Source organism: Triticum aestivum, chromosome 2A, assembly GCF_018294505.1.
Source record: "Triticum aestivum cultivar Chinese Spring chromosome 2A, IWGSC CS RefSeq v2.1, whole genome shotgun sequence".
Classification (NCBI taxonomy): Eukaryota; Viridiplantae; Streptophyta; class Magnoliopsida; order Poales; family Poaceae; genus Triticum; species Triticum aestivum.
This window is the reverse complement of record NC_057797.1, coordinates 780,020,873-780,045,241: the sequence shown is the minus strand read 5'-3', so window position 1 is coordinate 780,045,241 and position 24,369 is coordinate 780,020,873. Positions and strand designations below refer to the sequence as shown.

The following is a 24,369-nucleotide window of genomic DNA, read 5'->3' as shown; positions in this document are numbered from 1 at the left end:
ATAGTCAGGCCCCGGGGATATAACCATATCGGTGAACCTCGTTATCAAATCTCGGTCTCGTGCTCGTGTGATTGCTTGGTCCTCGGATGATCAATGGTATGCCTCGAATTTATTCTAACAAGTGGTATCATAAGCTAGGTTGTTGGGAGGTAGTAGACTGTTGATTGAAAAGAGGATGAAGAGAACATCAATAGAGATCTGTGGAAGCGATCATAATGCGGGACAGTATGGTTGGCGAGTTGCAAGCTAGAAGCAGAGTTGGTCATGTTGTAATCTTCAAGAATCAATCGGAAGCATCTGTAGCAAGCATCATCAATGATCGTGTGTGAGGCGTCGGGCAGCGGCCAGATCGAATCGGAAGCAGCGGCGGCACGCGCATGTGACGCGTGTGGAGCTGGATGGATAGATCATAAGGCGATGGCGTAACGTGTACGAGAGGGTTGCAGGCAGAGGCAACAAGCAGCTGTTCGGCGACTCGGATTGATCGATGACAAGATCCGATCATGGCAAGGAGCGTGCAAGCGGCGGCGACGTACGTAGGCTGGCTCTTCGGCAGGCCGGCCCATGCGGGGTTGGCTCACTAGGGTAAAAGCCCCATCTGCAGAGCAGGTCAAGGCCGAGGCGTGCTGGCCGTGCTTGGCGTGCTGACCATAGGAAATTAAAGAAAACTATCAATATGTGGATGGAGCGGTTTTGTAGCAGCTTTTCAATGCCATATTATTTGCCTCATTCTGGTAAACGATTTAGAAATGCGATCCAAAATACGATTCACGTTTTTTGTATGAAGAAAAAACGGTTTCCAAAACTGCTCTTAAACCGCTTACATTTTGCCAAAATTTCAACTTGGGTCGTGATCGTCGTGTGCACAACTCTTAAACGGTTTTTGTATGTTATATTACAGGTGTGTTGGTTCAGTATTTTTTTCAGGATTTTTGAGAAATTTTACACCGTTAATCTGTTGGCATAGATATGGCGTGCGTGGCTAATAAAGTGTCGGCATAGGTTGGGTGTATGTGGACAAGCTATCTGTCGGCATATCTAGGGTGTATGTTTCTAATAGTGTCGGCGTGGGTAGGGTCTATGTAGACATATCATCTCTCGACGTAGGTAGGGTAATATGCCGACTAAAAAAAGTGTCGGGAAGTAATCAACTGTTGGCAATACCTTTGCCCACAGCAAGTCCTCCGACTCTTTCATCTTCTGTCAGCATTGGTGTTAGCTACTACTTATCTGACGGCAAAGGTACCATATGCCTGTTGGGGAACATAGTATTTCAAAAAAAATTACCTACGATCACGCAAGATCTATCTAAGAGAAGCATAGCAACGAGCGGGGAGAGTGTGTCCACGTACCCTCGTAGACTGAAAACGGAAGCGTTTAGTAACGCGGTTGATGTAGTCGAACGTCTTCGCAATCCAACCGATCCAAGTACCGAACGCACGGCACCTCCGCGATCAGCACACGTTCAGCTCGGTGACGTCCCTCGAACTCTTGATCCAGTTGAGGCCGAGGGAGAGTTTTGTCAGCATGACGGCATGGTGACGGTGATGATAAAGTTACCGGCGCAGGGCTTCACCTAAGCACTACGACGATATGATCGAGGTGTGTAACTGTGGAGGGAGGCACCGCACACGGCTAAAAGATCAACTTGTGTGTTCTAGGGTGCCCCCTTCCCCACGTATATAAAAGAGGGAGGGGGAGGCCGGCCGGCCCTAGGAGGCGCACCCAAGGAGGGGGAGTCCTACTAGGACTACTAGTCCTAGTAGGATTCCTCCACAAGGAAGAGAGGGGGAAGGAAGGAGAGGGAGAGGGAGTAGGAAAGGGGGGCGCCGCCTCCCCCCCCTTCCCTTGTCCAATTCGGACTGCAAGGGGGGCGCGCGGCCTGCCCTGGCTTCCTTCCTCTCTCTCTCCAACAAGGCCCATGATGGCCCATTAGTTCCCCCGAGGGGTTCCGGTAACCCTTCCGGCACTCCGTTTTTACCCAAAACTATCCGGAACACTTCCGATGTCCGAATAACATTGTCCAATATATCAATCTTTATGTCTCGACCATTTCGAGACTCCTCGTCATGTCTGTGATCTAATCCGGGACTCCGAACAACCTTCCGTCATCAAATCACATAAACTCATAATACAAATCGTCATCGAACGTTAAGCGTGCGAACCCTACGGATTCGAGAACTATGTAGACATGACCGAGACACCTCTCCGGTCAATAACCGATAGCGGAACCTGGATGCTCATATTGGCTCCTACATATTCTACGAAGATCTTTATCGATCAAACCGCATAACAACATACGTTGTTCCCTTTGTCATCGGTATGTTACTTGCCCAAGATTCGATCGTCGGTATCATCATACCTAGTTCAATCTTGTTAACGGCAAGTCTCTTTACTCGTTCTGTAATGCATCATGCTACCTCTTGAGCACTGCGTTGGATTTCCCCGAAGAGGAGAGGATGATGCAGCAAAGTAGCGTAAGTATTTCCCTCAGTTTTTGAGAACCAAGGTATCAATCCAGTAGGAGGCCACGCGCAAGTCCCTCGTACCTACACAAAAACAATAGCTCCTCGCAACCAACGCGATTAGGGGTTGTCAATCCCTTCACGATCACTTACGAGAGTGAGATCTGATAGAGATGATAGATAATATTTTTGGTATTTTTGATATAAAGATGCAAAGTGAAAAGTAAAAAAGCAAAGCAAAATTAAAGTGATGGAGATTGATATGATGAGAATAGACCCCGGGGCCATAGGTTTCACTAGTGGCTTCTCTCAAGAGCATAAGTATTCTATGGTGGGTGAACAAATTACTGTTGAGCAATTGACAGAATTGAGCATAGTTATGAGAATATCTAGGTATGATCATGTATATAGGCATCACGTCCGAGACAAGTAGACCGACTCCTGCCTACATCTACTACTATTACTCCACTGATCGACCGCTATCCAGCATGCATCTAGAGTATTAAGTTAAAAACAGAGTAACGCCTTAAGCAAGATGACATGATGTAGAGGGATAGTTTCATGCAATATGATAAAAACCCCATCTCGTTATCCTCGATGGCAACGATGCAATACGTGCCTTGCTGCCCCTTCTATCACTGGGAAAGGACACCGCAAGATCGAACCCAAAGCTAAGCACTTCTCCCATGGCAAGAAAAACCAATCTAGTAGGCCAAACCAAACTGATAATTCGAAGAGACTTGCAAAGATAACCAATCATACATAAAAGAATTCAGAGAAGATTCAAATATTATTCATAGATAGACTTGATCATAAACCCGCAATTCATCGGTCTCAACAAACACACCGCAAAAAGAAGATTACATCGAATAGATCTCCACGAGAGAGGGGGAGAACTTTGTATTGAGATCCAAAAAGAGAGAAGAAGCCATCTAGCTACTAACTATGGACCCGAAGGTCTGAGGTAAACTACTCACACTTCATCGGAGGGGCCATGATGATGTAGAAGCCCTCCGTGATGACGACCCTCTCTGGCGGAGCTCCCGAACAGGCCCCAAGATGGGATCTCGTGGATACAGAAAGTTGCGGCGGTGGAATTAGGTTTTTGGCTCCGTATCTGATCGTTTGGGGGTATGTAGGTATATATAGGAGGAAGGAGTACGTCGGTGGAGCAACAGGGGGCCCACGAGGCAGGGGGCGCGCCCTAGGGGGCGCCCCCCCACCCTCGTGACCGCCTCTTTTACTTCTTGGAGTAGGGTCCAAGTCTCCTGGATCACATTCGGTGAGAAAATCACGTTCCCGAAGGTTTCATTCCGTTTGGACTCCGTTTGATATTCCGTTTCTTCGAAACACTGAAATAGGCAAAAAAACAGCAATTCTGGGCTGGGCCTCCGGTTAATAGGTTAGTCCCAAAAATAATATAAAAGTGGAAATAAAGCCCAATATAGTCCAAAATAGTAGATAATATAGCATGGAGCAATCAAAAATTGTAGATACGCTGGAGACGTATCACATCATCCCTCAACTAAATCTGTAGTCACATTTGCTTGCAAGGCTAATAGTGATGTGCATTACCGAGAGGGCCCGGAGATACCTCTCCGACAATCGGAGTGACAAATCCTAATCTCGATCTATGCCAAATCAACAAACACCATCGGAGACACCTGTAGAGCATCTTTATAATCACCCAGTTACGTTGTGACGTTTGATAGCACACTAAGTGTTCCTCCGGTATTCGGGAGTTGCATAATCTCATAGTCACATGAACATGTATAAGTCATGATGAAAGCAATAGCAATAAACTAAACGATCATATTGCTAAGCCAACGGATGGGTCTTGTCCATCACATCATTCTCTAATGATGTGATCCCATTCATCAAATGACAACACATGTCTATGGCTAGGAAACTTAACCATCTTTGATTAACGAGCTAGTCTAGTGGAGGCATATTAGGGACACTCTGTTCGTCTGTGTATACACACATGTACTAAGTTTCCAGTTAATACAATTCTAGCATGAATAATAAACATTTATCATGATATAAGAAAATATAAATAACAACTTTATTATTTCCACTAGGGCATATTTCCTTCAGTCTCCCACTTGCACTAGAGTCAATAATCTAGATTACATAATAATGATTCTAACACTCATGGAGTCTTGGTGCTGATCATGTTTTGCTCGTAAGAGAGGCTTAGTCAACGGGTCTGCAACATTCAGATCCACATGTATTTTGCAAATCTCTATGTCTCCCTCCTTGACTTGATCGCGGATGGAATTGAAGCGTCTCTTGATGTGCTTTGTTCTCTTGTGAAATCTGGATTCCTTTGCCAAGGAAATTGCGCCAGTATTGTCACAAAAGATTTTTATTGGATCCGATGCATTAGGTATGACACCTAGATCGGATATGAACTCCTTCATTTGCTGCTTCCGAAGCAGCTATGTACTCCGCTTCACACGTAGATCCCGCCACGACGCTCTGTTTGGAACTGCACCAACTTACAGCTCCTCCATTCAATATAAATATGTATCCGGTTTGTGACTTAGAGTCATCCGGGTAAGTGTCAAAACTTGCATCGACGTAACCATTTACGACGAGGTCTTTGTTACCTCATAAACGAGAAACATATCCTTAGTCCTTTTCAGGATGTTCTTGACCGCTGTCCAGTGATCCACTCCTGGATTACTTTGGTACCTCCCTGCTAAACTAATAGCAAGACACACATCAGGTCTGGTACACAACATTGCATACATGACAGAACATGTGGCTAAGGCATAGGGAATGCCTTTCATTTTCTCTCTATCTTCTATAGTGGTTGGGCATTGAGTCTGACTCAACTTCACACCTTGTAACACAGGCAAGAACCCTTTCTTTGCTTGATCCATTTTGAACTTCTTCAAAACTTTATCAAGGTATGTGCTTTGTGAAAGTCGAATTAAGCGTCTTGATCTATCTCTATAGATCTTGATGCCCAATATATAAGCAGCTTCACCGAGGTCTTTCATTGAAAATTTCTTATTCAAGTATCCTTTTATGCTATAAAGAAATCCAGTATGATTTCCGATCAACAATATGTCATCCACATATAATATCAGAAATGCTACAGATCTCCCACTCACTTTCTTGTAAATACAGGCTTCTCCAAAAGTCTGTTATAAAACCATATGCTTTGATCACACTATCAAAGCGTATATTTCAACTCCGAGATGCTTGCACCAGTCCATAAATGGATCGCTGGAGCTTGCACACTTTGTTAGCACCTTTTGGATCGACAAAACCTTCTGGTTGCGTCATATACAACTCTTCTTTAAGATATCCATTAAGGAATGCAGTTTTGACATCCATTCGCCAAATTTCATAATCATAAAATGCGGCAATTGCTAACATGATTCGGACAGACTTAAGCATCGCTACAGGTGAGAAGGTCTCATCGTAGTCAACTCCTTGAACTTGTCGAAAACCTTTCACAATAAGTCAAGCTTTGTAGACAGTAACTTTACCGTCAGTGTCAGTCTTTTTCTTGAAGATCCATTTATTCTCTATGGCTTGTCGATCATCAGGCTAGTCAACAAAAGTCCACACTTTGTTCTCGTACATGGATCCCATCTCAGATTTCATGGCCTTAAGCCATTTCGCGGAATCTGGGCTCGTCATCGCTTCCTCATAGTTCGTAGGTTCGTCATGTCAAGTAACATGACCTCCAGAACAGGATTACCGTACCACTCTGGTGCGGATCTTACTCTGGTTGACCTACGAGGTTCGGTAGTAACTTGATCAGAAGTTTCATGATCATCATCATTAGCTTCCTCACTAATTGGTGTAGGAATCACTGGAACTGATTTCTGTGATGAACTACTTTCCAATAAGGGGGCAGGTACAATTACCTCATCAAGTTCTACTTTCCTCCCACTCACTTCTTTCGAGAGAAACTCCTTCTCTTGAAAGGATCCATTCTTAGCAACGAATATCTTGCCTTCGGATCTGCGATAGAAGGTGTACCCAACAGTCTCCTTTGGGTATCCTATGAAGACACATTTCTCCGATTTGGGTTCGAGCTTATCAGGTTGAAGCTTTTTCACATAAGCATCGCAACCCCAAACTTTAAGAAACGACAACTTGGGTTTCTTGCCAAACCACAGTTCATATGGCGTCATCTCAACGGATTTAGATGGTGCCCTATTTAACGTGAATGCAGTCGTCTCTAAAGCATAACCCCAAAACGATAGCGGTAAATCAGTAAGAGACATCATAGATCGCACCATATCTAATAAAGTGCGGTTACGACGTTCGGACACACCGTTACGCTATGGTGTTCTGGGTGGCGTGAGTTGTGTTGGGGATATAACTATTGGATATGACCCGCCCAGGAGGGGCCGGGTTATCCCAATGGCGGTTCATCTCTTTGAAGCCCAAAATTATATTGAAGATGGCGGTTCATAAGACAGGCTAATTAAAGGGCCCAGGCCCGAAGGCGGCTTAAGGCCCGTAAGTGTAAACCGACATGTACGTATGACTTGTATTGTAAGGCATGAAAGATAAGTCACCGAGCCGGACACGTTGGTATGAGCTGATCGGGACTCTGTAGGCTGCAGGGCGTCAACCCGTGTATATAAGGGGACGACCCGACAGCGGCTTAGGAGAGAGACGACAGATCGAAAGCCAGGCAAAGCATATTCGCTCCCTTGTTAATCAAAACCCTAGTAATACCACCTCAACTGGATTAGGCCTTTACCTTCACCGCAAGGGGCCGAACCAGTATAAACTCCTCGTGTCTTTTGTCCCGATTAACCCCTTTAAGCTAACCTCGTCGCCATGGTTCCACAACTAATTCCTTTCACTAGGACATGTGCCGTGACACTTCCACGACAGTTGGCGCCCACCGTGGGGCCTGCACACGGTGGTTTTGAGTTATTGAAGGGAAGCTTAGAAGGGATCAAGGGATACGCTGTGGGCCGGATGACCAAGAGTCGTCGCGGCAAGCTTTACATCGACGATGCAGGATGGGGCCCCGAGGCCGGCTCAATTGAGTACGGGTACCGGGTCCCCTTCAGCGGAATCCACGTCTTCATCGGCAAGATCAGCGAACTGGGCCCTGAGCCGGACATCTGCACCGACATCATCGAGACGACTCAGCGTGCACGACCCGCCTGGGTTCAACCCACTGTGAAGCGTGCCTTTGTTGGGTTTATCCACGGGGCTGAGTTAGAAGGCTCTGTGTCTAGTGGTGAGACGGCCATCTATTATGATGGTGAGTCGTCCACGGGCGAGACCAACTCAATGTATCAACTACAAGACGGACGGCTTGGGGGCTGTTCCGATGGCGATAGTATTCCGGACCCCCATGAGTTGCCGAACAGGGTGGCAATCTTCATGGCTGGCACCCAGCCGGTTCTTGGTTCGACAGCCGCCGCGGCCATGACCTCTAGTGCAGCGGCAGTAACAGCAGCGGGCGCTGGCGGTTCAGCGTGCCCGTCGGTTGAAGTTTTAACAGATCTGTTAGAGGATCTGGCGACTCTGATGGGGGTGGAGGTAACCCCAGATAACCAGGAACAGCACAAGGTGGATGTGGCTAAATTACGCGATGGGATAGCGCAAGCCAAGATCGAACTGGCAGCGGAAAACGCTAGGATGGCTGCAGAGCGGGCCGTTTTGAACGCCCAAGCACAGCGGATTCAAGCAGATTCATACCGGCTTATGGTGGATCAGAATGCTTCAAACGAAGTATTGAGGAGAAAACACCGGAGTCATCTGCCCTCGGTTTATGAGTCAAGGAACCTCTTCAACACACCCGGAGCGGGGGCCAGTAACCCGCCAATGGTGAACCATGTTGGGGAACGTAGTAATTTCGAAAATTTTCCTACGCACACACAAGATCATGGTGATGCACAGCAACGAGAGGGGAGAGTGTTGTCTACGTACCAACGCAGACCGACTGCGGAAGCGATCACACAACGTAGTGGAAGTAGTCGTACGTCTTCTTCCCGATCCGACCGATCCAAGCACCGTTACTCCGGCACCTCCGAGTTCTTAGCACACGTTCAGCTCGATGACGATCCTCGGGCTCCGATCCAGCAAAGCGTCGAGGAGGAGTTCCGTCAGCACGACGGCGTGGTGACGATCTTGATGTACTACCGACGCAGGGCTTCGCCTAAGCACTACAACGATATGATCGAGGTGGAATTTGGTGGCAGGGGGCACCGCACATGGCTAAGGAACGATCTCAAGGATCAACTTGTGTGTCTTGGGGTGCCCCCTGCCCCCGTATATAAAGGTTGGAGGAGGGGGAGCCGGCCGGCCAGGGAGAGGAGGCGCAGGGGAGTCCTACTCCCACCGGGAGTAGGACTCCTCCCCCCAATCCTAATCCTATTAGGACTCCCGGGGGGAAAAGGAGAGAGAAGGGGGGCCGGCCCCTATCCTAGTCCTACTAGGACTTGGGGAAGGGGGGCGCCGGCCAGCTTGTGGGCTTTCCCTTTTTCTCTTTTTCCACTAAGGCCCAATAGGCCCATTAGTCTCCCGGGGGGTTCCGGTAACCCTCCCGGTATTCCGGTAAAATCCCGATTTCACCCGGAACACTTCCGATGTCCAAACATAGGCTTCCAATATATCAATCTTTACGTCTCGACCATTTCGAGACTCCTCGTCATGTCCGTGATCTCATCCGGGACTCCGAACAACCTTCGGTACATCAAAATGCATAAACTCATAATAACTGTCATCGTAACGTTAAGCGTGCGGACCCTACGGTTCGAGAACAATGTAGACATGACCGAGACACGTCTCCGGTCAATAACCAATAGCGGGACCTGGATGCCCATATTGGCTCCTACATATTCTACGAAGATCTTTATCGGTCAGACCGCATAACAACATACGTTGTTCCCTTTGTCATCGGTATGTTACTTGCCCGAGATTCGATCGTCGGTATCCAATACCTAGTTCAATCTCGTTACCGGCAAGTCTCTTTACTCGTTCCGTAATACATCATCTCACAACTAACATATTAGTTGCAGTGCTTGCAAGGCTTATGTGATGTGCATTACCGAGAGGGCCCAGAGATACCTCTCCGACAATCGGAGTGACAAACCCTAATCTCGAAATACGCCAACCCAACATCTACCATTGGAGACACCTGTAGTACTCCTTTATAATCACCCAGTTACGTTGTGACGTTTGGTAGTACCCAAAGTGTTCCTCCGGTAAACGGGAGTTGCATAATCTCATAGTTATAGGAACATGTATAAGTCATGAAGAAAGCAATAGCAACATACTAAACGATCGGGTGCTAAGCTAATGGAATGGGTCATGTCAATCAGATCATTCTACTAATGATGTGACCTCGTTAATCAAATAACAACTCCTTGTTCATGGTTAGGAAACATAACCATCTTTGATTAACGAGCTAGTCAAGTAGAGGCATACTAGTGACACTCTGTTGGTCTATGTATTCACACATGTATTATGTTTCCGGTTAATACAATTCTAGCATGAATAATAAACATTTATCATGATGTAAGGAAATAAATAATAACTTTATTATTGCCTCTAGGGCATATTTCCTTCAGTCTCCCACTTGCACTAGAGTCAATAATCTAGATTACACAGTAATGATTCTAACACCCATGGAGCCTTGGTGCTGATCATGTTTTGCTCGTGGAAGAGGCTTAGTCAACGGGTCTGCAACATTCAGATCCGTATGTATCTTGCAAATCTCTATGTCTCCCACCTGGACTAAATCCCGGATGGAGTTGAAGCGTCTCTTGATGTGTTTGGTTCTTTTGTGAAATCTGGATTCCTTTGCCAAGGCAATTGCACCAGTATTGTCACAGAAGATTTTCATTGGACCCGATGCACTAGGTATGACACCTAGATCGGATATGAACTCCTTCATCCAGACTCCTTCGTTTGCTGCTTCCGAAGCAGCTATGTACTCCGCTTCACATGTAGATCCCGCTACGACGCTTTGTTTAGAACTGCACCAACTGACAGCTCCACCGTTTAAAGTAAACACGTATCCGGTTTGCGATTTAGAATCGTCCGGATCAGTGTCAAAGCTTGCATCAACGTAACCTCTTACGGTGAGCTCTTTGTCACCTCCATATACGAGAAACATATCCTTAGTCCTTTTCAGGTATTTTAGGATGTTCTTGACCGCTGTCCAGTGATCCACTCCTGGATTACTTTGGTACCTCCCTGCTAAACTTATAGCAAGGCACACATCAGGTCTGGTACACAGCATTGCATACATGATAGAGCCTATGGCTGAAGCATAGGGAACATCTTTCATTTTCTCTCTATCTTCTGCAGTGGTCGGGCATTGAGTTTGACTCAATTTCACACCTTGTAACACAGGCAAGAACCCTTTCTTTGCTTGATCCATTTTGAACTTCTTCAAAATCTTGTCAAGGTATGTGCTCTGTGAAAGTCCAATTAAGCGTTTTGATCTATCTCTATAGATCTTTATGCCTAATATGTAAGCAGCTTCCCCGAGGTCTTTCATCGAAAAACTTTTATTCAAGTATCCCTTTATGCTATCCAGAAATTCTATATCATTTCCAATCAGCAATATGTCATCCACATATAATATCAGAAATGCTACAGAGCTCCCACTCACTTTCTTGTAAATACAGGCTTCTCCAAAAGTCTGTATAAAGCCAAATGCTTTGATCACACTATCAAAGCGTTTATTCCAACTCCGAGATGCTTGCACCAGTCCATAAATGGATCGCTGGAGTTTGCATACTTTGTTAGCTCCTTTTGGATCGACAAAACCTTCTGGTTGTATCATATACAACTCTTCTTCCAGAAATCCATTCAGGAATGCAGTTTTGACATCCATCTGCCATATTTCATAATCATAAAATGCGGCAATTGCTAACATAATTCTGACGGACTTAAGCATCGCTACGGGTGAGAAGGTCTCATCGTAGTCAACCCCTTGAACTTGTCGAAAACCTTTTGCGACAAGTCGAGCTTTATAGACAGTAACATTACCGTCAGCGTCAGTCTTTTTCTTGAAGATCCATTTATTCTCAATTGCTTGCCGATCATCGGGCAAGTCAACCAAAGTCCATACTTTGTTCTCATACATGGATCCCATCTCAGATTTCATGGCCTCAAGCCACTTTGCGGAATCTGGGCTCACCATCGCTTCTTCATAGTTCGTAGGTTCATCATGATCTAGTAGCATGACTTCCAGAACTGGATTACCGTACCACTCTGGTGCGGATCTCACTCTGGTTGATCTACGTGGTTCAGTAGTATCTTGTCCTGAAGTTTCATGATCATCATCATTAGCTTCCTCACTGATTGGTATAGGTGTCGCAGAAACAGTTTTCTGTGATGTACTATTTTCCAATAAGGGAGCAGGTACAGTTACCTCGTCAAGTTCTACTTTCCTCCCACTCACTTCTTTCGAGAGAAACTCCTTCTCTAGAAATGATCCATTCTTAGCAACGAATGTCTTGCCTTCGGATCTGTGATAGAAGGTATACCCAACAGTTTCCTTTGGGTATCCTATGAAGACACATTTCTCCGCTTTGGGTTCGAGCTTATCAGGTTGAAGCTTTTTCACATAAGCATCGCAGCCCCAAACTTTAAGAAACGACAACTTTGGTTTCTTGCCAAACCATAGTTCATAAGGCGTCGTCTCAACGGATTTTGATGGTGCCCTATTTAACGTGAATGCGGCCGTCTCTAAAGCATAACCCCAAAACGATAGCGGTAAATCAGTAAGAGACATCATAGATCGCACCATATCTAGTAAAGTACGATTACGACGTTCGGACACACCATTACGCTGTGGTGTTCCGGGTGGCGTGAGTTGCGAAACTATTCCACAATTTTTCAAATGTACACCAAACTCGTAACTCAAATATTCTCCTCCACGATCAGATCGTAGAAACTTTATTTTCTTGTTACGATGATTTTCAACTTCACTCTGAAATTCTTTGAACTTTTCAAATGTTTCAGACTTATGTTTCATTAAGTAGATATACCCATATCTGCTTAAATCATCTGTGAAGGTGAGAAAATAACGATATCCGCCACGAGCCTCAATATTCATCGGACCACATACATCGGTATGTATGATTTCCAACAAATCTGTTGCTCTCTCCATAGTACCGGAGAACGGTGTTTTAGTCATCTTGCCTATGAGGCACGGTTCGCAAGTACCAAGTGATTCATAATCAAGTGGTTCCAAAAGCCCATCAGTATGGAGTTTCTTCATGCGCTTTACACCGATATGACCTAAACGGCAGTGCCACAAATAAGTTGCACTATCATTATTAACTTTGCATCTTTTGGCTTCTACATTATGAATATGTGTATCACTATCTTCGAGATTCAACAAGAATAGACCACTCTTCAAAGGTGCATGACCATAAAAGATATTATTCATATAAATAGAACAACCATTATTCTCTGATTTAAATGAATAACCGTCTCGCATTAAACAAGATCCAGATATAATGTTCATGCTCAACGCTGGCACCAAATAACAATTATTTAGGTCTAATATTAATCCCGAAGGTAGATGTAGAGGTAGCGTGCCGACCGCGATCACATCGACTTTGGAACCGTTTCCCACGCGCATCGTCACCTCGTCCTTTGCTAGCGTCCGCTTATTCCGTAGTCCCTGTTTCGAGTTGCAAATATTAGCAACAGAACCAGTATCAAATACCCAGGTGCTACTGCGAGCTCTAGTAAGGTACACATCAATAACATGTATATCACATATACCTTTGCTCACTTTGCCATCCTTCTTATCCGCCAAATACTTGGGGCAGTTCCGCTTCCAGTGACCAGTCTGCTTGCAGTAGAAGCACTCAGTTTCAGGCTTAGGTCCAGACTTGGGTTTCTTCTCCTGAGCAGCAACTTGCTTGCTGTTCTTCTTGAAGTTTCCCTTCTTCTTCCCTTTGCCCTTTTTCTTGAAACTAGTGGTTTTGTTAACCATCAACACTTGATGCTCCTTCTTGATTTCTACCTCCGCAGCTTTCAGCATTGCGAAGAGCTCGGGAATAGTCTTGTTCATCCCTTGCATATTATAGTTCATCACGAAGCTCTTGTAGCTTGGTGGCAGTGATTGGAGAATTCTGTCAATGACGCAATCATCTGGAAGATTAACTCCCATCTGAATCAAGTGATTATTATACCCAGACATTTTGAGTATATGCTCACTGACAGAACTGTTCTCCTCCATCTTACAGCTATAGAACTTATTGGAGACTTCATATCTCTCAATTCGGGCATTTGCTTGAAATATTAACTTCAACTCCTGGAACATCTCATATGCTCCATGACGTTCAAAACGTCGTTGAAGTCCCGATTCTAAGCCGTAAAGCATGGCACACTGAACTATCGAGTAGTCATCAGCTTTGCTCTGCCAGACGTTCATAACATCTGGCGTTGCTCCAGCAGCAGGCCTGGCACCCAGCGGTGCTTCCAGGACGTAATTCTTCTGTGCAGCAATGAGGATAATCCTCAGGTTACGGACCCAGTCCGTGTAATTGCTACCATCATCTTTCAACTTTGCTTTCTCAAGGAACGCATTAAAATTCAACGGAACAACAGCACGAGCCATCTATCTACAATCAACATAAACAAGCAAGATACTATCAGGTACTAAGTTCATGATAAGTTTAAGTTCAGTTAATCAAATTACTTAGGAACTCCCACTTAGATAGACATCCCTCTAATCCTCTAAGTGATCACGTGATCCAAATCAACTAAACCATAACCGATCATCACGTGAGATGGAGTAGTTTTCAATGGTGAACATCGTCATGTTGATCATATCTACTATATGATTCACGCTCGACCTTTCGGTCTCTGTGTTCCGAGGCCATATCTGCATATGCTAGGCTCGTCAAGTTTAACCTGAGTATTCTGCGTGTGCAAAACTGGCTTGCACCCGTTGTAGATGGACGTAGAGCTTATCACACCCGATCATCACGTGGTGTCTGGGCACGACGAACTTTGGCAACGGTGCATACTCAGGGAGAACACTTCTTGATAATTTAGTGAGAGATCATCTTATAATGCTACCGTCAATCAAAGCAAGATAAGATGCATAAAAGGATAAACATCACATGCAATCAATATAAGTGATATGATATGGCCATCATCATCTTGTGCTTGTGATCTCCATCTCCGAAGCACCGTCATGATCACCATCGTCACCGGCGCGACACCTTGATCTCCATCGTAGCATCGTTGTCGTCTCGCCAATCTTATGCTTCCACGACTATCACTACCGCTTAGTAATAAAGTAAAGCATTACATCGCGATTGCATTGCATACAATAAAGCGACAACCATATGGCTCCTGCCAGTTGCCGATAACTCGGTTACAAAACATGATCATCTCATACAATAAAATCAGCATCATGCTTGACCATATCACATCACAACATACCCTGCAAAAACAAGTTAGACGTCCTCTACTTTGTTGTTGCAAGTTTTACGTGGCTGCTACGGGCTTAAGTAAGAACTCATCTCACCTACGCATCAAAACCACAACGATAGTTCGTCAAATAGACTCCGTTTTAACCTTCTCAAGGACCGGGCGTAGTCACACTTGGTTCAACTAAAGTTGGAGAGACAGTCTTCCGCAAGCCATCTATGTGCAAAGCACGTCGAGGGAACCGGTCTCGCGTAAGAGTACGCGTAAGGTTGGTCCGGATCGTCTCACCCAACAATACCGCCGAACCAAAGTATGACATGCTGGTAGGCAGTATGACTTGTATCGCCCACAACTCACTTGTGTTCTACTCGTGCAAATAACATCAAACCATAAAACCTAGGCTCGGATGCCACTGTTGGGGAACGTAGTAATTTCAAAAATTTCCTACGCACACGCAAGATCATGGTGATGCACAGCAACGAGAGGGGAGAGTGTTGTCTACGTACCAACGCAGACCGACTGCGGAAGCGATCACACAACGTAGAGGAAGTAGTCGTACGTCTTCTTCCCGATCCGACCGATCCAAGCACCGTTACTCCGGCACCTCCGAGTTCTTAGCACACGTTCAGCTCGATGACGATCCTCGGGCTCCGATCCAGCAAAGCGTCGAGGAAGAGTTCCGTCAGCACGACGGCGTGGTGACGATCTTGATGTACTACCGACGCAGGGCTTCGCCTAAGCACTACAACGATATGATCGAGGTGGAATTTGGTGGCAGGGGGCACCGCACACGGCTAAGGAACGATCTCAAGGATCAAGTTGTGTGTCTATGGGGTGCCCCCTGCCCCCGTATATAAAGGTTGGAGGAGGGGGAGCCGGCCGGCCAGGGAGAGGAGGCGCAGGGGAGTCCTACTCCCACCGGGAGTAGGACTCCTCCCCCCAATCCTAATCCTATTAGGACTCCCGGGGGGAAAAGGAGAGAGAAGGGGGGCCGGCCCCTATCCTAGTCCTACTAGGACTTGGGGAAGGGGGGGCGCCGGCCAGCTTGTGGGCTTTCCCTTTTTCTCTTTTTCCACTAAGGCCCAATAGGCCCATTAGTCTCCCGGGGGGTTCCGGTAACCCTCCCGGTATTCCGGTAAAATCCCGATTTCACCCGGAACACTTCCGATGTCCAAACATAGGCTTCCAATATATCAATCTTTACGTCTCGACCATTTCGAGACTCCTCGTCATGTCCGTGATCTCATCCGGGACTCCGAACAACCTTCGGTACATCAAAATGCATAAACTCATAATAACTGTCATCGTAACGTTAAGCGTGCGGACCCTACGGTTCGAGAACAATGTAGACATGACCGAGACACGTCTCCGGTCAATAACCAATAGCGGGACCTGGATGCCCATATTGGCTCCTACATATTCTACGAAGATCTTTATCGGTCAGACCGCATAACAACATACGTTGTTCCCTTTGTCATCGGTATGTTACTTGCCCGAGATTCGATCGTCGGTATCCAATACCTAGTTCAATCTCGTTACCGGCAAGTCTCTTTACTCGTTCCGTAATACATCATCTCACAACTAACATATTAGTTGCAGTGCTTGCAAGGCTTATGTGATGTGCATTACCGAGAGGGCCCAGAGATACCTCTCCGACAATCGGAGTGACAAACCCTAATCTCGAAATACGCCAACCCAACATCTACCATTGGAGACACCTGTAGTACTCCTTTATAATCACCCAGTTACGTTGTGACGTTTGGTAGTACCCAAAGTGTTCCTCCGGTAAACGGGAGTTGCATAATCTCATAGTTATAGGAACATGTATAAGTCATGAAGAAAGCAATAGCAACATACTAAACGATCGGGTGCTAAGCTAATGGAATGGGTCATGTCAATCAGATCATTCTACTAATGATGTGACCTCGTTAATCAAATAACAACTCCTTGTTCATGGTTAGGAAACATAACCATCTTTGATTAACGAGCTAGTCAAGTAGAGGCATACTAGTGACACTCTGTTGGTCTATGTATTCACACATGTATTATGTTTCCGGTTAATACAATTCTAGCATGAATAATAAACATTTATCATGATATAAGGAAATAAATAATAACTTTATTATTGCCTCTAGGGCATATTTCCTTCAAACCAGACTGTTGAAACACCAGGGGGTGGAGTGACGGTTCAGCCGCGCGTGACAGGTGCTCCACATATGAATAATACCCCGTCTCAGCATGTGGTGACAACGCCGGGTCACTATTCCAACCCTTTAGACAACATGATTGCTGCAGTTACGTGATTGGCGGCTCTGCCAGTCAAGGGCGAGACTCCGACGGCGGTTGAAACCCGAAGAGCCAGGGAGCTTCTTGAAACGGCTTTGGTACAACAGCAAGCTTATTCCTATAGTCATGACCGGATTCATTCAACCCCTGGTCCAAGCCGGAGCTACAGTAGGCACATTGACTCGCCAGCAGTCTCGAGTACTGAGCGGCGCCGTAATCAACCTCATGGACATGACTCGGCGTGCAATGGTGCCAATGCACAGGGTCTGGTGGACCATGGCAGAGTGCACCGGGAGGCCGAGCTGGCAGCTCAGCTGGCGAGTCATCAACACGTGCCGGTTTACCCGACGGCTTCGATTGACGCGGGTGTAACTGTTGGGGAACGCAGTAATTTCGAAAATTTTCCTACGCACACGCAAGATCATGGTGATGCACAGCAACGAGAGGGGAGAGTGTTGTCTACGTACCAACGCAGACCGACTGCGGAAGCGATCACACAACATAGAGGAAGTAGTCGTACGTCTTCTTCCCGATCCGACCGATCCAAGCACCGTTACTCCGGCACCTCCGAGTTCTTAGCACACGTTCAGCTCGATGACGTTCCTCGGGCTCCGATCCAGCAAAGCGTCGAGGAAGAGTTCCGTCAGCACGACGGCGTGATGACGATCTTGATGTACTACCGATGCAGGGCTTCGCCTAAGCACTACAACGGTACGATCGAGGTGGAATTTGGTGGCAGGGGGCACCGCACACGGCTAAGGAACGATCACAAGGATCAAGTTGTGTGTCTTGGGGTGCCCCCTGCCCCCGTATATAAAGGTTGGAGGAGGGGGGCCGGCCGGCCAAGGGAGGGGAGGCGCAGGGGAGTCCTACTTCCACCGGGAGTAGGACTCCTCCCCCCAATCCTAATCCAATTAGGACTCCCGGGGGGGGGGGGGGGGAAGAGAGAGAAGGGGGGCCGGCCCCTTATCCTATTCCTAATAGGACTTGGGGAAGGGGGGCGCCGGCCAGCTTGGGCCTTTTCCCTTTTTCTCTTTTTTCCACTAAGGCCCAATAGGCCCATTAGTCTCCCGGGGGGTTCCGGTAACCCTCCCGGCATTCCGGTAAAATCCCGATTTCACCCGGAACACTTCCGATGTCCAAACATAGGCTTCCAATATATCAATCTTTACGTCTCGACCATTTCGAGACTCCTCGTCATGTCCGTGATCTCATCCGGGACTCCGAACAACCTTCGGTACATCAAAATGCATAAACTCATAATAACTGTCATCGTAACGTTAAGCGTGCGGACCCTACGGTTCGAGAACAATGTAGACATGACCGAGACACGTCTCCGGTCAATAACCAATAGCGGGACCTGGATGCCCATATTGGCTCCTACATATTCTACGAAGATCTATATCGGTCAGACCGCATAACAACATACGTTGTTCCCTTTGTCATCGGTATGTTACTTGCCCGAGATTCGATCGTCGGTATCCAATACCTTGTTCAATCTCGTTACCGGTAAGTCTCTTTACTCGTTCCGTAATACATCATCTCACAACTAACATATTAGTTGCAGTGCTTGCAAGGCTTATGTGATGTGCATTACCGAGAGGGCCCAGAGATACCTCTCCGACAATCGGAGTGACAAACCCTAATCTCGAAATACGCCAACCCAACATCTACCATTGGAGACACCTGTAGTACTCCTTTATAATCACCCAGTTACGTTGTGACGTTTGGTAGTACCCAAAGTGTTCCTCCGGTAAACGGGAGTTGCATAATCTCATAGTTATAGGAACATGTATAAGTCATCAAGAAAGCAATAGCAACATACTAAACGATCGGGTGCTAAGCTAATGGAATGGGTCATGTCAATCAGATCATTCTACTAATGATGTGACCTCGTTAATCAAATAACAACTCCTTGTTCATGGTTAGGAAACATAACCATCTTTGATTAACGAGCTAGTCAAGTAGAGGCATACTAGTGACACTCTGTTGGTCTATGTATTCACACATGTATTATGTTTCCGGTTAATACAATTCTAGCATGAATAATAAACATTTATCATGATGTAAGGAAATAAATAATAACTTTATTATTGCCTCTAGGGCATATTTCCTTCAGTAACTTCTAGAGCTTTTGGTGTGCCGTGTTTAACGGCGGCTCTGCGAAACGAGCGTCTGCCCAAGGACTTCAAAGGCCCTCGTAAGGTGCCTAATTACACAGCGGATCAACCCCCTGAGGCCTGGGTGGAGAGTTATGAGATGGCTATGGAGATGATGGATGTTAGCGAGGCTGCATACGCTAAGTATTTCACTATGATGCTGGAAGGGACGGCTCGTACGTGGTTGAAGGGTCTGCCGGCCAATTCCATCGGGTCATGGGCAGAGTTGAAGGCCCGGTTTATCCAGAACATCAAAGATACATGCAAGCAGCCTATGTCGATCGTGGATTTGGTTTCTTGTGTTCAAGATGAGGGCGATTTAACAACCAGCTGGGTGCGCCGGGTCTCGACTATCATACATTCTTCAGATAACATCAACGTCGGATCAGCGGTTCTAATGTTAGAGAAAAATTGCCGCTTCATTCCACTCAAGCAGAAGCTTGGGCGGCTTAAGCGTCATTGAAACGACATGGAGAGCACTACACCATGACAAAAATTTAAGGGCAATTAACTGCCGGGAATGATCAAGAATTGGGGTCAATTAACTGCCCCTAAAGCTCTATGTGTCGGGCAACACTATGTAGGTCAATTAAACTGCCGGGAATGGTGGAATCACACGGGCAGACAATGTGCCGGCATCTTTACGGTCGGCCCAATTGCCCTGAATTCCATTTGAGGGCGAAATCACAGCCGGGTTGGCATGGGCGCGCGCATGAAAGAATTGAGGCCCAAAAAGGCGCGCGAGAGTCATGGGAGAATGAAAAATTAGAAGGCACTCGAAGCCCATCGCGTCCACGCGGCCTTATCCACGCTACATCTGGCTGCCATCGTTCTCCCGCATCAGCTGCCGCACTGCATCTCGTCCTCGACTCCACCAACCCTAGCGCCGTCGCCGACTCACCCCCTCATTGCCGCCCCGCCCAGCGCCACCGCCCCATCCCCTCCATCACCCAGTCGACCTCCTGCAACCCCTGCCTCGACCCAGCACCGCCGCCTCTGAATCCCATACTCACGCTGCCAACAAATCCCCATCGACAGCTCCCCACACCCGCACCTCCGACGCACGCCGCCGCCCATCCGCATCCATGTCCTACCCGCATCCCCGCCCAGAGCCGCCACCGCAACCGGTGGCCAGATCCACCACGGTGCTTCCAGATCCGCAGTGGCCAAGCAATGGAGCTCATCCACAAGGTCCCTTCTCGCTCCCCTCTTCTCCTCCACACGCCTCTCTCTCTGATTCGAGTTCGCTGACATGGTTCCTGTCTTTGTTAAGTTCGTGCTACTGCTGCAGAAGAACTCAGCATGCCCTTCAAGTTCGTCCAGATCCACAGTGCCAAGAGGGACCTGACGGAGGAGGAAGAGGAGAAGGACCACCGGGAGGTCTTCATGGCTCAGCTCCTTGCCCACAACCGGCGCTGCTCCAACCCTAGTATATGGGACAAGGTCTGCCCCCTCTTGATTTTCTCTCCTTTCCTACCTTCCTTTCCTTCGAGTGGATTCTCTGGCGGATGGGTTGGTCGCAGGATGACCCCTAGATGGACCTGACCTGTTTGCCAAGCTCAAGAGGAGAAGGAGCCCTGCCCACTCAATGGCGCGCTTCATCAACATCATGACCAAGCCAGCCCTAAAGCAAAGTACGTTTCATACCCATCAAATCCAAACCTTCACTACACACACACAGACACACACACGTCTAGCTGCTGGTACTTGCGTCTGTACCAGCAGCTAGAAGAGGTACTGCCAGACTGATGACATTGTTAAAGAACTTCAGTAGATTGTAAAACTGTACTGCAAATATGCTATTAGAGATATTCATTATATTCAATTTTCGTTTTTTGCAGAGAGTGTTATGATTTTCAACAGTGAACTAGAGCGCCAAAGGAAGCTTGTGAAAACTTTGAAGAAGAAATCCTTGTGGTCCAGACCTTTGGAGGATGTAATTATCATCATACACATTTACTCCCTCCATCCATTAATATAAGAGCATTTTTGACACCACTGTAGTGTCAAAAGCACTAGTGTCAAAAACGCTCTTATATTATGTGACGGAGGGACTACTTCATTACTTTATGTCTTGGCCTTCTGTAATTTTGTCTGTAGGGCTTTGCTTGGTAGCGTTTAGTTTAAATAGTTTTTGGTGAATGCGCTGCTCACATATTGCCTTCTATTTCTTCTGAAAGGTGCTAACATTGCTTTGGGTGATCCTCTATCCAGACTGTAGAAAAGCTTGTCGATATCGTCTTTTTTCTGGATATACAAATCCGGGATGCATTCGGTGAAGCTGGTCATTATTTATTGATTGGCTGCTTTATTGTTTGGACAAAAATGTATCTGATAATTTCCTGATACAACTCCCTGAATAAACAGTTCCTGTAGGTACCGACTTCATGGAGCAAGGTCAGAACAAAAGGCTAGGTTCATGTGGTCTGCCACTACATTATGCTAACATCATCAATCAAACTGAAAATATAGCAAGTAAATTTGACGACTCACATGATGTTTATCATGCCTGCTTAATGCCCGAATTTCCTTAATGTAGTCAATTTCCATATGGCCTCTTATATATGTAGGTAACTGTTCAGTTTTGTTGATGAACCATGCATTTATTTATTTCCCTGTTATTTTGTCTGAATAGCAATCATAGCTTGCCATTCTATAGAAACGCTCTCTCTCAATGCCGATTTAGTTCTAGGACTGAAGTAGCAAGCACCGACACTCTGGGAGCTAGCAAGATATGTTTCTCCTCTCCACATTCTGAAGATTTATTATTTTTCTGAGTCAAGCATGTGTTTGAAAGTAGGAACCTACAAGTTTCCTATTTTCTCCAGAGTAACTAGTACTTTTTTTGGTTTCCCCAGTAGATTAAAAATGTGCCTATTTTCAAACACATGCTTAACTCCTTTTATTCTGAGTCAACAAGCAACCCTGTTTCTTAAACAATTCTGCAGCTACTACTTAAACTTTGCACACAGTTGGACAAACATCATGGATTAATAAGAGGGATCACACAACTATATGTTCAGCAAACCAACATTCTTTTATTTTGAGCAACCTATATTCATTTCAGGAAATGATTTATGTGCCTGCAAATTCTTCTTCTTTTTGTTGAATCAACACTTTTTTCTAAAACCAAGCAGCAGATTTAATCAGAGGGCTGTTCAGTTGGTATACATTCTCATAATTATTGATTCTCACTGTCTAGCACTAGTACACACTTATATAGATCAAACATGTACAAAAAAGTAGAACGGAGGACACCCTGCGTTGCCACTAGATTGCTAGTAATTAATCCTTACCTACAGTTTTTGGATGTTGTATTAACTTGATAGCAATCAAGAGAAATCAATACACCAAAAGAAGATGACTACTGGTAAATATTTATAGTGATAGGTTATATTGATCTTTCTGATGATCCATACATAGTGCGTAATCTGTTCTTATGAGTACATACACACAATCTATTTGTGCCTTGTGAAATGCAAAGTACAAGGCGACACACATGTGTCTTTTTCATTTGGATTAGCCAATTTTCTTTTTCAGCCATGCAACTTCTATGTTTGGAACATGTGTTCTACTGAGCTGATCTATTTGGCTATTTCCTTCTTTTTACAGGTCACCAGTATAATGCCTTTGCATCCACAAGTTTGTAGAGGTGTGTTTGTTGAGCTAAAAGGATCTTCTGCTGGGATATTTTTCTACCTAAAAGCAGATCTTATATTTTGCGCTTTTGTCTATGATGTAATACTGGCATATGAACGTACATATGTATGCATGTAGACCTGATGGATGGTTGTGCTTTTGGCTTGTCCTGTTTCTGGACTTGTATGCCTATGTGTGCATGTAGGCATCCATGATGGATCTTTCTGCTCTTGGATGTCCTGCACTTGTGAACCTATGTATGGATGATAGATTGATTACATATAAATGCACACATTTTCTATTATGTGATGCAATCTTAATTACTGTATGCATGTGTGTTATATCTAGATGGTACAAAAAGGAGTGAAGATAAATGATACCTGTTGAAATACATGTATGCAATATTCGGAGATTTGTTAGTTTGAAGTGGACAGAAATACAGGCAGTTTGTTTACCGGGAAACTCTTGTATCTGCCCTAAATTGTCAGTCTGCCGGGAAAAAGCTGTATGCTGGGAATAGTTCTAACTGTCGGCAAAGGTATGAATATTAAAGGCAGAGAATCTGCCGGGGTTCATACTAACTGCCAGGAATTGTTTTCCCCGACAGGACTTTCAAGGGCAGTTCATATTTGCTGGCAAAAAGCATTCCCGGCAGTTGGTATGCCTCCAATGGCTAGTTTTCCCGGCATATGTGGTGACCCCTAAATTTTTGTCATGGTGTAGTGGAGCTTATGGCGGCTCTCGTTAAGTATGCCAACTCTGATGGTACCAAGGACCCCGACTCTGAGGACGAAAGATCGGGAAAGGGAAAGAAGAGTAGCGGCAGAAAGGGACAGCAGTACAACCCTGCCAATCAGGGCGGCAACGGTAAGCGTAAAGCTGATGATTTTGTGGCTAACACTGGTGCGCGGAGTTATAACCAGCATCGTAAGGGGAGGCCGGCTCAAGGCACAAAATTTGACCTTGAAGTAATATTGAATTAGCCATGTCCCAAGCACGAAACGGAAGAGAGGCCGGCTACCCATCTGTGGAAGGATTGCAGTATCATGAGACACTTCCGGGAGTCTGTCCAGCACAACCGTGGCCCGAACGGCGGTTCAGGGTCTGGCTCGCATGGTCCGTGTCATGGAGGCGGCGACTCAAATTCTGGGTTTCACGGTCAAGGCAATCAAGGTGGTTACAACCAGCAGAATAATCAAGGAAATCAGCAGCAGCAGCAGTCTGGTTATCAGAGCAACCCGAAGCAATTGAGTAGTGGGCAGTACCATGTTTTTACCATTAGCTTGTGTAAGCGGGATCAGAAGCTTCATAAGAGGGCAGTGAATGCTGTTGAGCCAGCGGTGCCACAATACTTACGGTGGTCAGAGCAACCTATTATATGGAGTCGTGAGGATCACCCGCCCCGGGTTGACAAT

The 24,369-nt window shown here is 46.0% G+C and overlaps 1 protein-coding gene across 5 annotated transcripts; it reads left to right on the top strand.

The window, feature by feature from the left end:
* Window positions 1-20,173: 20,173 nt before the first annotated feature.
* LOC123191190 (protein PSK SIMULATOR 1) lies at window positions 20,174-23,258 on the top strand. Of its 5 annotated transcripts, none has more exons than XM_044603982.1 (6): window positions 20,174-20,506; window positions 20,589-20,949; window positions 21,157-21,251; window positions 21,530-21,599; window positions 21,692-21,790; window positions 22,928-23,258. In XM_044603982.1, exons 2-6 carry the CDS (start codon window positions 20,904-20,906, stop codon window positions 22,963-22,965), a joined length of 348 nt encoding a protein of 115 aa, XP_044459917.1. In that variant the 5' UTR covers window positions 20,174-20,506; window positions 20,589-20,903; the 3' UTR covers window positions 22,966-23,258. The 5 variants fall into 5 exon arrangements, with proteins under 5 accessions (XP_044459917.1, XP_044459915.1, XP_044459913.1 ...); XM_044603980.1 differs by having other exon boundaries at window positions 21,683-21,790; XM_044603978.1 differs by having other exon boundaries at window positions 20,607-20,949; window positions 21,683-23,258.
* The last annotated feature ends 1,111 nt before the right edge of the window (window positions 23,259-24,369 follow it).